Source organism: Salvia splendens, chromosome 2 (assembly GCF_004379255.2).
Source record: "Salvia splendens isolate huo1 chromosome 2, SspV2, whole genome shotgun sequence".
Taxonomy (NCBI): Eukaryota; Viridiplantae; Streptophyta; class Magnoliopsida; order Lamiales; family Lamiaceae; genus Salvia; species Salvia splendens.
This window is the reverse complement of record NC_056033.1, coordinates 4161208-4176316: the sequence shown is the minus strand read 5'-3', so window position 1 is coordinate 4176316 and position 15109 is coordinate 4161208. Positions and strand designations below refer to the sequence as shown.

The following is a 15109-nucleotide window of genomic DNA, read 5'->3' as shown; positions in this document are numbered from 1 at the left end:
TTTTTATTTTTAAAAATATGCCACATTAAGTGCGAATCTTAGATATTCAAAAAGAAAAAAAAAGTTTTAATCTAAGTGTGGAAAGGTATAATCATCCATGTCACGGAAATCACCTTTAATCACTAGTATTATTTGTCACTACAAAAGGCATGATAATTTGCTTTTTTACGCCGCAATTATTTTACAAACCAATGAGTGTATAGATTCGCCTGAAATCCACATTAGTATTTATTTAGGTGAGCATTTCGAACATTAGAATGTATTTTTACAAGATTAGAATATCGATCTGAATTTACACTTTTAGACGATATATATAAATTCAAACTCTAGATAATCAAAATGCCCCGCTCTCATTTTCTAAAGAATTAACATATTGATTGTGCATCCAATAAAAATAAATGTGATCCTCCAAATATTAATTTACTTAACATGCAATTGAAATAGTTTCAATATTATTTGTAAAATTTCTTCAGCTCATTCTTTTTTTTTCTTTCTTGCATAATTAATGAGGTCACCTTTCAATTAACTAATACCCCAATCAATATATGTCTCATTTTGGTTTAACACTGAATTCAAAAATTGTAAACAAAAAAATGTGAAATGAATGTGAAATCTTACTTGTATGTTGGAAAATTTCACAAAAAATTATGTACGCAAGTAAAAAAAAATGACCAATTATATTACTCCCCAATTCTAAGTAGAACAAGTTTTTTGATACCAGAAATTATGTAGTGTTATAGTAGTATTTAGTAGTGGTACAATTAAATAGAGAGAAAATAAAATAAAATTAATAAATTATAAAAATATTATTTTTATTTTTTAAATGTATCACTTTAATTGAAATATCAAAAATACAATAACTTGAGTATATGAGTGGATTGATTATACTCATTCATGTCACGAAAATCACCTTTTATTATTATTTGTCGGTGTAAAGTGTATAAATAGTATTTGCTTTTTTTTTTCGCTGCAATTATTTTACAAACCAATAGAATTGTATAGACTCGCCTAAAGTCCACGTTATTTTTGTGAATTAAAATTCCACACTCATTTACTTAGGTGTAAGCATTCGAACTTTGGAATATATTTTTGCCAGATCGGAATCGATCCGATAATTCGAACTTGTAGACAATAAATTCTCTGGATAATAAAAAAATTTATAACTAGATTGGAACCGATCCAAAATCCAAAAAATCATAGTACAATGAATTAAATAAAATTCAATTTTCATAGTACAAATCCAAGCCATATTTTATATGCAATTTGGTCAGATATTCAACATATAAGTAATCAGGGCCCAGAAAAAAAATGATTTTCCATTATATATATTATAAATTTCTATACATTTTGGCATCGAGAAAAAAAAATGAAAATCAGAGGAAAAGCCGATGATCATTATCATTATTATTATTATTATTGTTAAATCTCTGCTTAGATTTAATCTCAATCGCACACCTCAAAGTTCTCTCAATCTGATAGCCTCCTCCACTGCTCACCTCTCTCTCTAGATGGCTGCAATAGCTCTTATAAACACTCACATTCACGTGCAGTTTGAACTTCACCATAAACAGAAATTCAACCTCCAATTTATTCATTTGCTCCGTTGTTAATCCACCAACCCTAGCAAAGTATGAATTTCTATAATTCCTGCACAAACATTTACTATTAATTAGAAAAAAAAATCATAAAAAAATGTGGTTAATTTTGATTGATTATTGGTTGACTTACTTGTCCTCGACGTATTTGGAGGCGAGCATGATGGTGGTGATGAGGAGGCGGTGCACATTGGCGGGGCCGAGGCGGAAGTCCGGGTGGAGTTGGCAGAATCGGTCGATGTAGATGTAGGCCACCACGTACACGGAGGGGCCTGCCTTGGTGTACCGGAATACTCTCTCGAGATAGGATTGCACTGTCATGTCTGGCGTTTCAATGCAATCGAAAACACTGGTTTTGGTTTTGGTTTTGGTTTTGGCTCTGGCGTTCCTGGCTAGGGTTCTCTCGATTAACGAGGCGAGAACCGAGATGACTGATGGGGTTTTTGAGTCTTGTTGGTAGGAGTATGAGTAGAGATCGTATCTCAATGTTCTTGGTGATATTAGGGCCATGGTTTTAAGTGGTGGAATGAATGTGTGAGGTTTTGGTTAAGAGGGGTTTATTTATACTATATACTATTACATTTGATATGGAAAGGGACAAGTAGTTTCTTGTTTTTGTGAATTAAATACTGATTTAATTGGGAGATGGGGTTATTTTGGAAGGTGGGTGGAAAGGGAGGAGAATATCAAATTGTAAGATATTTTGCCTCCTTATTGTGCAGACACAACAGCTGTGCTTCTTGATTTAAATAAATGCTCCATCGTTTTATAGTAGTGTTATGCTATGATACAAATTATTTAATTGATTTATGTATATCTAGAAGCATCCAGGGACGGTATATATAGTGAATTTGTACTGTGTTGTGGGGATTTGGAAATTGTTGTATTCATTTATGATAGATTTTCTCTTTCGAGCTAGTACAATATTACCACTTTGGATCTTCACATTATTACGTTTGTTATGTTAAATGAAAATAATTGTGAGGATTGCCATTCTTAATAGTGCAATTTTTAAAAATGATAGTAGTATGTGTTAATTAATTATGAAATTTGATGGCATTTCTTTATGGTCAATAAAAGAGTGAGAGAATAGCATGATCCACATTCTCGTGCACGAATTAAAAAAAAAAAAACAATTATCTTATACAGTAATAAAATACAAAAATGTACTCTTCTCACTTTATGAAATTCACAATTCCCTTTATAAGTGAAAAAAATAATAAAGTAAAATAAAACTATGTAGCAACAATTGGTGTAGGTAAGTTGACTCTCACATGGGAGAATATAATTAGTAGGCTTAATTAATTAAGCACTAACATTAATAAGTAAGCACTATAGTTTAGGGCCGCCGACAGTGGGTCGAAGGTAAGAGCAAAAATGAAAATGATAGTTGTACTATTATAATAAGTGAGAGAGTTAGGTAATAGATTGGGTCCACGGAACATTTAAAATAAAGTAGACTTATGTCTTGAGATTTGTGTCAAATTTAATTTCAACAGGTGCAGTACAATATTACACGTGCAATAGCTTACCCAAAGTTTCACTTTCACCCATCAATATTTCATGCATTGTCAATTTAAATGAAAAATTAGCTTCGCAAAAGATATTAGCAATTTAAAGTATATAGTAATTAATAAATCTTAATTGATATTGATGCATTGTGAATTTAGACGTGAACAAAAGTTTGTTTCTAAAAATTAGGGAGCTTAAGACTAATTTTGTATGTTTTTGAATCGTTACTATAGTAATTTTGTGATGCTCTTATCTACATTAAGTGATTACTATGCTAATTATGATAAATGAATGGCGCGCGGTAACAAATAGAAATGATAACATTATAATTAACATTTCAATCAAATCAAATCAAATCAGAGATGGTGATGGTACATGAGAATCGACAACTATATAATAGAAATGAATAATTTAAGATCAGGTATTCCATCAAGTACGATTCTGTACAATATCATGAGCACCAGCACAATGTATTCGTGAAAACTATAGGTCCCATATAAATATAAAATATAATCTTCAATATATATACAGCCTGTGTCTGTGTGTGTTTACTTTTAATTTTGGCCCCTACATTTAATTTCATTTCATTTCATTTCATTTCATTGCCCAGTCAACAAATTTTATTCAATGGGAACCCTATAGACAATTATTGAATTTGAGAGATATTTGAAACAAATAGTTTTACAAATTATATTTTCATCCAACATTCATTGCACTTGCACACGTACGCACACTCTAGAGTGTCGGTTATGGATTATTCTTCCCAAATTGATAATTTTGTGTCCTTTGATATAAATATAATCGTCATGGGTGATATGAGAGTTGTCTAGAAACATTTATCCTCGAGGAATCTACGATTATACAGTACATAATATTCTCTCCGTCCCAAAAAAATATGTACTTTAGGTTCGACACGAGTTTTAATGCAAAATTGGTAAAGTTAAAGAGAGTTAAAGAGAAAAAGTAAATAAAGTATTGTTAGTGTAGAATGGGTCTCACCCCATTGAGAGAAAAGAGGTTCCAAAATTAAAAAGTGCATATTCTTGTGGGACGGACTAAAAAGAAAAGAGTGCATATTCTTATGAAAATAGGGGAGTAATATTTACTATTATGGCAATGCAGCTGTAAATATAAAAATATAGTACTCCTATATATTTGTGATGTTGTTTATTTACACATATCATAAGACCATCTTCAACCATACTCCAAAAATGAGTTTTGATGCAGAAATTTTCTCCAACCATACACTAAACTCAAATCCTTTTTTGGTGTTTTTTGTGAAACAACACCAAATATGGTGTTACTGCAAAAATTTTATGAGACAAAACTCAAAAATGGTGTTATTTTGAATTTGGCGTAAATGGTTGGAGTAAAACTACTTTTTGGTGTAACGTATACTAAAAAATGAGTTTGAGTTTAGTGTAAATTATTGGAGATGGTCTAATAGGTTTATAATAAAAAAAATTTAACTAAATCCTAATGCATAATCAATTATACAGATTATTTTTTTCATAATACAAATGTTGTTTTTAGAGTGTTTTAGTTCATACGAGTGCGAATGTTATTTAAGATCGTTTTAGTTCATAGGATCTCACACCTCTCGTTTGAACTATAACTATCTAAAAATGACTTGTGTGTTAACTAAAAATAGCCTCAGTATGAATGAGTAACGCATACTCCCCCGGTCTCATTTTAGCAGTCACGTTGACTTTCTGCACTCGTTTTATAAAAATTATAATAAATAGTTAAAGTAGAGAAATGGTAAAGCAAGAAAGAAGATAACGTAGAGAAGTAGTAATATTTACATTTTTGGCAACTGTAATTATACATATATCTAGTGAGTACAAAGCATCTTTCGTAAGTGAATAAGTAATTTTGAAGTGTTAACCCAATTTGTTAATATGAGGCTTTTAAAACCAATACTGTGTCATCTATTTGGGCCGTAAAAAATTCGGGTTAGGCCCACTTGACTTTCAATCAAGTGAAGTTTCCCGGTTGTTACGACGGGTCAGAATCAATCAATAAAGTCGGGTCGGATTTGATGGATCGATTTTGAGATCCGATTGGATCCGGCTGGGCTTTCCATAACGGAAAATGGATCCCCTAGATTAGATGGCCAGTTTTCTTTCATTTTTCTTTTTCTTTGTGTTTCGTTTTTTTAAAATATTGTAAAAGGCATAAAAACTCATAATAGCATCCGTTACAGCATTATGACATTAAGTCATTAACAACAAATTTATTTGACAGAATAACAATAATTAATAGGCATTAATATGTTATGTATTCTTTTCAAAATAAGTCAAGATTACATTTTGTATTTCGTAATTTAAATCATAAAACTAAATCTTAGTCTATAATTCAAAATTTACATTAAGTAAAAAGATTTAATTGCATGGAAATAATTATGGGAAAATAGGATATTGACTCTTATATTTTTTATATGAAAAAAAAGAAAAGATCAAGCTGAAGGAACAACGAGTAAAAGAGTCATGATAAAATAATAGCAACATAAAATGTCAACACATGCAGTGTCAACAATTGAGGCTGTGTGTGTTGACATTGTATTTACATTATGTCACCCCAAAATCTTAAAATTTTACTATGTGTTAATATTGTATTAATATTGTGTTGAGGAGTTTGATGTTTGCATTTTATCACTATCCAGAACTGGCTCGTGACATTAATTGTAAAAAATTATTTAATGCTCAGTCGAACTTGAATGTTAACACCGTTAATTATAAAACGCTTCAATATTTTATTAACGTAACATCACCAATTTACTCTCTATTTGCAATTAAAACCTTTTGTAAATTTTCAGCAAAAATTATACATTTATAACTAAAGCGGCGTCATTTTACGAATGAAGAATTGAAATGCTATAATTATAATTATAAGTTATAAAGATTAAAAGATGCTAGGAATGTCTTTATAAATTTAAAAAAACGTGCAAATTTACAAACGAAAAAATATATTCTTTCTTGGTTTGATTTTTTGAGTTGATACCATAATAATTAATATTTGCATATACCCCAAAAAGGATGATACCGATTTGATGGTACAAGTTGCAATAGCAGCCAAATAAATTATTGGAAATTGAAGGAAACGCTTGGTTTTGTATACTACCACATAATTCTATTGGAAATGTGACCTCTATATGTTCATTTTCGGATTTCTTTTTCCATCTTGAATCTTTTTTCTCAGATAGATTTTTCACTTAGAATATTTATTCATGAGTTATTTAAATTTAATTAAAACTGAAATTACATCAAAGTTAATCACTCAGTGGTTGGTTTAAGACGATCGAGCTAAGTAAACAATTGTTGAGCGATTAATTGATTTGGGAACAATTTCGCCTTTTACCTGCCTAAATTCAAGTAATATTTATTTCCCATGATATATTTTGAGAATATAAAAATGGCAAGTTTGAAACACCATCACAATATAATATAGTAATGAGATATTTCGGGAAAAAAAAAAGCTAAAGAAGCAAATAAATATATTAAAAGGCACTATCACATTAAAATATAAGAGTACTATTATTTATTATATCGTGAGATCTTACAATTAATGACATAATTCTAATCACTTGTGTCCCAATTTTTCATTGAAACCTTAATTAGAAATTTAGGATTGGTCGCAAAAATGAAATGGTGACGAAATGATTCTATTTTTACATATTAGTTTTATAATAAAATGTTATTGAGATGAGTTAGTCGATTGTGAGATTCGTTTATTAAAAATAGTAAAACTGAAATGAAACATTTATTGGGGATCGTTTAAATAAGAAAATATGATACATTTAATAGGGACGAATGGAGTATTATACTACTATTATTATATTAGATGGACATTGAAAATGAAAGATGTAATGTCACATTCGCTGAATTCCAGGTCCAGAAAAATAAAATAAAATAAAAGAACAAGTTGGGCACTTCTAAAAATGGAAAAACTATACTACTACTATACACGGTGACACGAAATTCTTACATACATGTAACTCTACTAGGATCTCCAATTAATGGAGAACATAAATCCATGCAGTAATCAGAGGACAAATTAATCCCTCAAACGCATAAATAAAATTATGAAAATTATATATAGTTCTCTTTCATAAAACCCAATTAAGTTTTAATTTTTTGAACCAGGCAACTGTTGTTGCAATTGCTGGTACATAGCTGCCACCCTACTATAAGCATCCATCGTCATTGGCTGCATACATTAAAATCAAACATTACATATACATTACTAATAAGTACTAATATATCGAAGAAATTAATTAAGTGACGTTTCCTATAAAACCCAAACAACACTCACTTGATTTTGGCATGCAAGAAGTGATGCTAAAGGGTCCGGCAAGGCAGCCGCCGAGGGCGGTTGTGGCGGCGCCAAACATTCCCCACCGTTGTCCCATGGCGCTGAGGGACGGGGGATGGTGCTCATGTCCATGACCCCCATCCCCATGCCCATGCCCATGCACCCCATCATCGACATCTGAAGCTGCTGCTGCAAAGCTAATGGCAACATCATGGATGGCATGTTCATGTTCATGTTCATGTTCATCCTACTCATCATGTGCACTTGAGCTTGCAATTGCTTCAAGTACTCTATCACCTCATCCAACATTGATGCTTTGTCATTCTGAAACAAATCATGAATTCATTTATTTAATTGAAAATTTAATTAAATTGATTGGCATTCACATGAGTGATCGACAGCAGCAGACAAGCATATGAATGTGGGTAGATATGTGTTGGAAGTAATTTTCCAAAGTCCCTACAAGACAGAGTCTGTGTCAAGTTGTCTGAGGATGAAGATTTGTTTGTGGACTATATTCTTCTCATAGTTATTGTAAAATTTACATTCGTGTCAAATTATTGGATCACTTTTATTCATTGATTGATTTCACTATTTAGTAGTATCATCTAATCAATGATTGGTTTCTTCACACACATATTTTTAATTACATTTTGTATGACAGGGATTGAGAAACGAAATATCAAAACACACACACAAATTTAATAAAAATTGTAATTAGCATAAACAAGTAAAATTGCAGGAAGATGGATTATCAAATGTAGTATTACATATATTAGTATAATGTTTGTGCTTTAATTAAGTGGTACAAGCTGATGGGACTACTGGGGCAACTATTTATTGTATGTTGGGCAAAATTAATTCATTAATTGTTTACTTTAGGGTTTTAAATGCGCGTTATTATGACGAATATTCAATCAATGCCCTCATTTCTCATCAAAGGATTTCCTCCATTTATTTTTATTATTATTATTATTATTATTATTATTATTATTATTAAGCAATGTTCACACTCAATAAATACGTACTCAATACGTACTGAAAGCCTTTATTTATAAAGAAATACTACTCAAAATGCACCCCTTCTTAATACCGGTCAAACTACACAAAATCAAAAGATAAATTTAATGTTCAAAATGCACCAATTCTTAATACTCACTCCGGCCTATAATAATAATAAGAGTCTCATTTCACTTGGTGCGACTTCTAAGAAATACTCCATATAAATTAAAATGGATGGAAAATATTAGTAGAAATGAGTATCATACATATAATAAAATGTGGTACCTATTTATTGTTTACAGCAAAAATGAAAAAAGACTAGTATTCATTGTGGGAGGAACAAAAAAAGACCTACTATTATAGAACCGAGGAAGTATGAATTTTCACCAATAATCGCAGGTACTGAAAATTTAATTACGGTTAATGATCGTGCCTTTTTAGTAGTGAAACATAGATGTGATGACGTGAATAGTCATATTCTTTATACCAACAACATTAATTAATGAATTTGAATATCAACATACCTTGCTGGAACGTGGGACCATTTTTTGCAACGTCTTCATTTTTTGATTGATTTTGTCTCTTCGTTTCTGAGGTGCCAAAAAAGATTGATATATAAATCGTATATGAAGAAATAAATCCTATATGTTTTGAATGTCGTGTGCCGATATATAACCTTGTATAACTCAATCAGATTTATACTTGTGTAATTGTGTTGATTCAGTATATTATCTTTTTAAAATTTTGACTGTACGAAATAAAGGGTTGTAGTTTAATACAAAAGCATAAAAAAAATCATAGGAAAATTATATTTTGTGAGAAGAGAAACGTACACGTTCGGATTGGTTATGAATTGCTGCCGCCCTATTCCTTTTTGTGCAAACTGAAGACTTTCCACTGTCTCTTCTCCTGCCCTCCTCCTCATCTGCGTTTCTCTGCAAACAGTATATATATCACTTACTGCCAATTTTTGGTTATTACAAACAACACTATAATAGTGAAGCAACGAGTTTTATTGCAATATTGATAAAATTATAGAGAGACAGACAGAAAACATGGTTGAAGTATAGTTAATGGAGAATGCGATCCACCTATTAAATAGTAGAAAAAATTACTAGAGACTAATTTTATAGACAAATAAAAATGTAAAGATATGAATATTAGTTAGAAACTTATAGTAGTGGAGTAGTACTAGAAATTTCTAACTGTATGGTTGAAAACCTAACGTGAACATCAAGGTTTTTCAGTGTAATGCAAAACACAAGATCATATAGTATCATTATGTCCATTTTCTTTGTTGGGTAAAACTGTAAAAGGAGATGTTTATTGCAAGTGAGTTGTTTTCCTTTTTTCGGATGTTCCAGGAAAGCTCGGTTCCTCTTTTGGCAAAAATCATTTTTAATTAGAAGTAATTTCCAAGAAAAAAGGAAAGGGCAAGAAAATTATTCTGACCTGAGAGCTGCTGTGAAGGGGAACGCAGCCGGATGTCTTCGTGTAGTCTCCGCCGGAGATAGTGTTTCCCGGCGAAATCATCGACGCCGTGGGTGACGTGAACCCGGGCCCACCGAATTCCCTCTCCCATGTGTCAATCGACATCCCGCCGCACGTGGCGCTCACAACGCGGCGGGAGCCAGTGGACGAGCACCCGGCCCTGCTGGCATCCCCACGGACGCCGTTGGGGCACGACACCATTGCGTCCGTGGTTCTGCCTCCATGGTTGGGGCGGTGCTCTGACCACGGCGCCGGGTCCTTGGCGTTGGTGGTGGGATTCAGCGGCGCCGGATAGAAGGCGGCTTGGCTGACGATGGACTCGAGCGTGCCGCCAGCGCGCGGCACGCCGAGGCCATGCATGGCTAGTTGCCCATTTTCCCATGTTAGCTCCGCCACTTCATAATCTAATCTGCAATAATTAATTGAATATTTTTTTATATTATTGTTGTTGTTATTCGTTGATAAAAAAAATATAACGAAGCTTACGAAGGGACGGCTTGAGATGCATTGATCTTGGTACTATCATCAAGATCCCAACCCGGTACACATTGATTCATTGCTAAGATGAGTTTTCTTGAAAAATAAAAACTTGAATAGTGTGGTGATATGAGTTGGAGGAAAATATAAGAAAGGGAGAGAAGGGGAGTGATACTATAGGAGAAAAAAGCTTTTTTTTTTTGGGGGTGCAATATATGTGGGTGAGGGCTATTTGAGAAAGGATCTAAATACTATTCATAAAGATAAGAACAAAGCACAACTTGAGAGGGAGAGTGTGTGAATGGTCCTTTATCAATGGGATGAAAATTATGGTATAAATTGAAATGTGAAAGAAATCTTGGTGGCTACTTCAAAGGCAAGTAGAAATTATTCTGAGGATGAAAGGTGGGAATGGGATGAATATAAAAGCAATCATTTGCAATGTACATGAGCATGGAGATAGATATTTATGGACTAGCTACGTACTCCTAAATGGTTCTAGTGATTTTGGCTGCTGCATAGCTACTGAACATAGAAAGAAAATCAGTTTCATTCTGTTTTTCTCAACTAATTTGTTTGTATCTTAGTATTTTATTTTAATTTTACAAATCTTAACCAATACATATACAACAACACATCTTATGAATGGTTAAGAGCATCCGCAGTGGTGAGTGGACACCCGTCCGTCCGTGCCAGCGGCGCGGCACCGCCTGCTCGCCGCTGCGCTCTTGCCGCTGGCGCGGCGCTGCTCTATGCATCGAGCACGTCCGTGCCAGCGAGCAGCTGACGTGGCGCGTTCTGATTGGCCAACAGCATTTCCGTTAGAAATTTATTTTTTAAAAAAATTCAAAAATAATACCAAAAATTTAAAAATATATATTTTCAGATTCCAAAAAATATGGCCGTTTTTTACCGTTTTTCTGGAATTTTTTTAATATTTTTTATTTTTTTATTCCCAAAATCATCTATAAATACACACATTTATTATCCATTTTTCACATTAAATCATCTCCCATTCATCTCTCATTCATATTTTTTCATACAACTTATCTACATCTTCCTCTCTCACTCAAACCCTCTCAAATGGATTTCACCAATCTCATTGCGGAAGCGGAGCGCGAAAAACAAGAATACTATGAACAATATCGTGCCGCCTATGAAGCCTATGTCACCGCGAATACCCCCGCCCCTCCTCGAGGATGAAGCCGGAAGCTACAAGGATGAAGCCGAAAGCTCAACCGCGAGGTTTCTCCCACGCCGAGGTGTGCATACGACGGTGGGCGAGAGGATCGAAACAAGGAACACAATGCGCAATACCCGAGCCCACATTGAGCTACAAGAAGACCTAATCAAACACATTAGGGCGAAATTCGGCCACGAGTAGTAGGTTTTTTTAATTTTATGAATTTAATTATGTAATTTTTAATTTTTAGGATTTTAATTATGTAATTTTTATTTTTTTTTAATTTGTAATAGTATTCTCGATATTTTTAATGCAATTTAATTTTGTGAAAATGTCTTTATTTAAATTGAATAATAGAATGGTGGGACTCTTGAGCTTGTCCTTGCGGAAGAGCACGGATGTGGGTGTTGTGCTCTTCCCTAATAGCAGGGAGTAAAAGTGGGTCCGGGCCCACATCCGTGCTCGTTGGCAAGAGCACGGATGGAGATGCTCTAACAATATTGTTATATATTCATAACGTGTATTGTATTGATAGGACATTAATTCGATTAAACTCGAAAAGATTATAAGAGAAAAAAATTTAAAACGTAGGAGCACTTCTGTAAATTTATTTTTATTTATAAATTTATAAATCGTTTAATATAGAAAATAAACTATTCTTCTGTCCACTCACATAACTATTCATATCTCTCATAACATGAGAGATGTCATCAATAAAATAACGAGTCATTAATGGTATAGCTGACAAGTCTCACTAACACATCGTTGTTATTTCTCTAAACACGTCCTTGACTCGCACACCGAGACAGGAAAAAAGACTTTAGCTAGCTGAAGAATACAAGATATACTAGTACTACTGTCTGACTTGTAACCTAAAAGAAGTTCAACTTATTATGGATGTCTAAAGTGTGCATAAAGTGTAATTGAAAAAATTCAATTATAATATTCATTATCCAAAAAAATAGTTTTGTTTGTAAGAAATCTGTAAAGTAAAAGAGAATGGTAAAAAGTAGGTAAAGTAAGAGAGATACGAAAAAAAAGTAAGTAAAATATGAAAAAGAAACTTTTCATTTTAAAAAATGTGACTATTTTTTATGGACATTTCAAAATGGTAAAATAGAGGTCGATTGATCTCATCGTTGGCTTACCAGAGCCAAAAATATTCTGTCACATATACAATTTTTAAACTGTTGTCAATTCTACTGTGCGACGGGTCGTCATAACTCTTCAGGAGTTGTGTTCATTTTTGTTCTTCTTTAACTATCATCCATTGTTGGCGCGACTAACATATCATCTTTGTCTTCTTCTCGACTGTACGCTATTTCATGCTTTTTAGATGTAAAGAAGTTAAATGACATTGGCATAATTATGCCGTGCATGACATAATCGTGAGAAACAGACAAAATTGGAAGAATCGTCATTTAACTTATTTTTGGAGTAATAGGGAATCAGGATAAAAAGAAAATAAACCAATGAATAACTGCTCAATCCCACTGAGATACGTGAATTCGAGATTATGGTAGCGCGTGTAACGGTTGAGTCGGACTGCGCGTCGGAAATCCAAACTTTGTACAGGAGCAAATGGTGCAACCACGCTCGAGCCGCTGTAGACACGGAGATGGTGGGAGGTCCGCTGAAGCAGCTTAGTCACGCTCAGGAATTTTTGGACCATTTTATTTTATTTTATTTTATTTTAATCTTCACAAGTGTTTCGTCTTATCTCAATAAAATATTACTCTGATTTAATGATTACGAAATCTTTATCTTATCTCATCTTGGTGACTTGGTTCATGCCAGTAATGTGCTGATTACCATTTAGGCGAAATTTGTAGGGTATGTATGAATAAGAATTCTCCCTCAATATGTTCTACATTAACCTGATACAAATTTTAAAAAATATAAAAAAATGAATTGAAAAAGTTAAGAATATGTAGGTCATACTTTTATAGATTAAAGTTTAATTTTGGTCTCTTACATTTGTCATAAAATTCTTTTTAGTCTCATATATTAAGTTTGTGACTTTTTGGTCTCTAATATATTGTTTTGGTACATTTTAGTCCCAAACAAGGTCACAAACTTAATATATGAGAGCCGAAAAGAATTTTATGGAAAATGTACGGGACCAAAGTTGGACTTTAGTCCTAGACTATAATTAAGTTATTAAATTGATCAAATATTTTGATTGTTAATTTTAATAGAAAATGATTATTTTGGACCAAAACAATATGTTTGGGACCAAAAAGTACCAAAACAATATGTTATGGATGAAAATGTCACAAACTTAATGTATGAGACCAAAAAGAATTTTATGGCAAATATAAAAGACCAAAATTGGACTTTAGTCTACTTTTATATATTCTCTCTGTTTCGTGATAGTAAAGGTATTTTTATGGCACGCAATTTAAGAAAAATTGTGTTAAATGGATTAGTAAGTAAATGAAAAATAAAGTAAGAAATGAAAAATGTAGAGAGATAAAAAGAGAATAAAGTAACAGAAAAAGTAAAGTAAGTGAGAAGAAATGTGTTTACTTTTACTAAAAAAGAAAATGACTCCACTGCTATGGAACCTATTAAAATGACAAAATGATTTTATTACTATAAAACAAAGAGATTATTAATTTAATAATATAATGTGAGAAGAGAATTGAGTCAATAGAATGTATACTATACATGTAAAAATGAAATAGGAAAATTATACCAAAATGAAAAACTGAAATACATAAGGGAAGACGGGGGAGTAAGAAGTATGATGGGGTACGAACTAAACCCTAATGGCAAGCCCAATAACAGTGACGGCCCATCAGCCCAGAGCCCAAGAAAGAGTATCTGTTCGGCACCAAAGAGTTCGGCACGACCAAAGAGTTCGGACTCAGCCTACAGCTCGGTAAAAGCCGACCAGTCAAGCTCTCCTCTCAGATCGGCAAGAGCTGATCGGTAAAGTCCAGCAGTTCGGTCTCAGCATTCGACCGAACTAGGAGTTAGTGGACTCATGAAAGGCCTCCACGACCTCCGCTATACCCACGATCTATTTAGTGGTACGAAGCAGTTATTGAGCAGTTATTGCTCACCCACGATCTTGTTAGTGGGGCTGCAAACCACGACCTTAGTTCAATGTATAAATAGAACTTAGATCAGATAGAAAAGGGTTAAGCTCTCTAGAGATAAAATCACATAGCAAGTCTGTGTTGTAAGCTGCAATCCCAGATCAAGCAATACAATCTTGCCATCCCTTCTTCCCGTGGACGTAGATTTACTTCAGTAAATCGAACCACGTAAATTCTTTGTGTCATAGTCTTTATTCTCTACCAGCATTTACTCACATCAGAAATTCGCGGATCCATCACTGGCGCCGTCTGTGGGAACCAGAGAACAAAATTTGTGATAAAGCGAATTTTTGATCCATTTTTTCCACCCCAAAAATGCATACCAGATCGCAGAGTACCCGTATTCCTGCCCGTGAGAACCAGGAGGGAGCCAATCCATCCCATAGGTCTGGAAAACAGCCTAGGGATAAATCCACCACCAGTTCTCATGG

The 15109-nt window shown here is 33.3% G+C and overlaps 2 protein-coding genes across 2 annotated transcripts; both read right to left on the bottom strand.

The window, feature by feature from the left end:
* Positions 1-1300: 1300 nt before the first annotated feature.
* On the bottom strand, positions 1301-2309 carry LOC121769417 (cyclin-U2-2-like). Its single transcript, XM_042166221.1, has 2 exons — positions 1729-2309; positions 1301-1647 (listed from the first exon to the last, which is right to left on the bottom strand). Exons 1-2 carry the CDS (start codon positions 2103-2105, stop codon positions 1374-1376), a joined length of 651 nt encoding a protein of 216 aa, XP_042022155.1. The 5' UTR covers positions 2106-2309; the 3' UTR covers positions 1301-1373.
* A 4730-nt stretch (positions 2310-7039) lies between these two features.
* LOC121763788 (transcription factor UNE10-like) lies at positions 7040-10705 on the bottom strand. The gene is made up of 6 exons (XM_042159872.1): positions 10401-10705; positions 9876-10323; positions 9257-9358; positions 8948-9013; positions 7422-7745; positions 7040-7316 (listed from the first exon to the last, which is right to left on the bottom strand). Exons 1-6 carry the CDS (start codon positions 10469-10471, stop codon positions 7236-7238), a joined length of 1092 nt encoding a protein of 363 aa, XP_042015806.1. The 5' UTR covers positions 10472-10705; the 3' UTR covers positions 7040-7235.
* Between the last annotated feature and the right edge of the window lie 4404 nt (positions 10706-15109).